Source organism: Austrofundulus limnaeus, unplaced genomic scaffold (assembly GCF_001266775.1).
Source record: "Austrofundulus limnaeus strain Quisiro unplaced genomic scaffold, Austrofundulus_limnaeus-1.0 Scaffold3951, whole genome shotgun sequence".
In the NCBI taxonomy this organism is placed as follows: Eukaryota; Metazoa; Chordata; class Actinopteri; order Cyprinodontiformes; family Rivulidae; genus Austrofundulus; species Austrofundulus limnaeus.
The window spans coordinates 1,817-2,978 of record NW_013956353.1 but is presented as its reverse complement, the minus strand read 5'-3'; the positions used below and the strand labels follow the sequence as shown (position 1 = coordinate 2,978).

The 1,162-nt window shown below is 41.6% G+C and overlaps 1 protein-coding gene across 1 annotated transcript; it reads left to right on the top strand.

The window, feature by feature from the left end:
* Nucleotides 1–62: 62 nt before the first annotated feature.
* Nucleotides 63–795, top strand: LOC106512030 (proto-oncogene tyrosine-protein kinase Src; the record flags this gene model as incomplete). Its single annotated transcript, XM_014000731.1, is given in 2 exon segments — nucleotides 63–585; nucleotides 696–795. Coding segments are annotated over 2 exon segments (338 nt in total), but the record flags the coding sequence as incomplete, so codon positions are not given.
* Nucleotides 796–1,162: the final 367 nt, after the last annotated feature.

Genomic DNA, 1,162 nt, shown 5'->3' with positions numbered 1-1,162 from the left:
GGTTTTATTTTTTATTATTTTTAAATGGGCAGGTTTTATTTTTTATTATTTTTAAATGGGCAGGTTTTATTTTTTATTTTTTTTCATGGGCAGGTTTTATTTTTTATTATTTTTAAATGGACAGGTTTTCTTCCACGTGGTCCATGTGAGTTTTGGTAAATGTTAGAATGAAGCTGTCTCTTTGAGCTGCTCATCTTTATTTGGGGACATCAGAAGGTTTTAAAAGCGTCACATTGAAAGGTTCGACTTGTACATTTGATGTTTTTACAGGTTTAAATGAACCCAGCTCCTTCAGCTGCCAGCACACTGAACTGCTCCTGGTCTTGAATGTGTTGCAGGCCTCAGCCATGGGGGGATCCAAAAGTAAGTCCAAGGATGTGGGCCAGCGGAGCTGCAGCCTTGATGGGAAGCCCGGCTCTGGAGGAGGGCCAGGCAGCCAGCACCACAACACCCAGCAGTCGTCGACACCCAGCCGGAGCCCCACCATGGACGGTGGTCTCAGTAGCAACAAGACTCCAGAACTGAGCCTGTTTGGAGGTGCAGATAATAACAGTTACAACTCTGCTAACAGAGCCACACAAGCAGGTGGGACGTTGACTTTTCAAAGATTTCTCACCTTATTCTGGTGATTTTTAGGATTTTATTTTATTAGCTGGTACAGTTTGTGTGATTAAAGTCCAACTGTCTTCTTCCAGTGGGTGTGATGACGTTTGTGGCCTTGTATAACTACGACGCTCGAACAACCACAGATCTGAGTTTCAGGAAGGGTGAACACCTCCAGATAGTAAACAATACGTAAGAAAAATACACAAAAGTTTCTGACTGCCTGTTTTCTGTCTGCCTCTGCTTCCTGTCAGAGAAATAAGACGAGCAGGAACTGTGTCCTCATACGATCCTGTTGTTTTAGTAAACAGAGGAGCAGTGAAGCACATGTAGTGCACACAGTGCTGACCCACACACTGTTACTGTGTGGCTCCTGACACCACAAACACATGGTCACACACTGAATACACTCAGCATCTGTCTATGAGGCGCTAACTGTAGTAAAACATTTAAAATGTCACAAACATTTTTATTCTTTAGCTCACTTTGTTAAAAAAAATCACTAACATTTTGTTATTTAACTGACCGTTCTTACATTTTAATTAACTTTTATTAAATG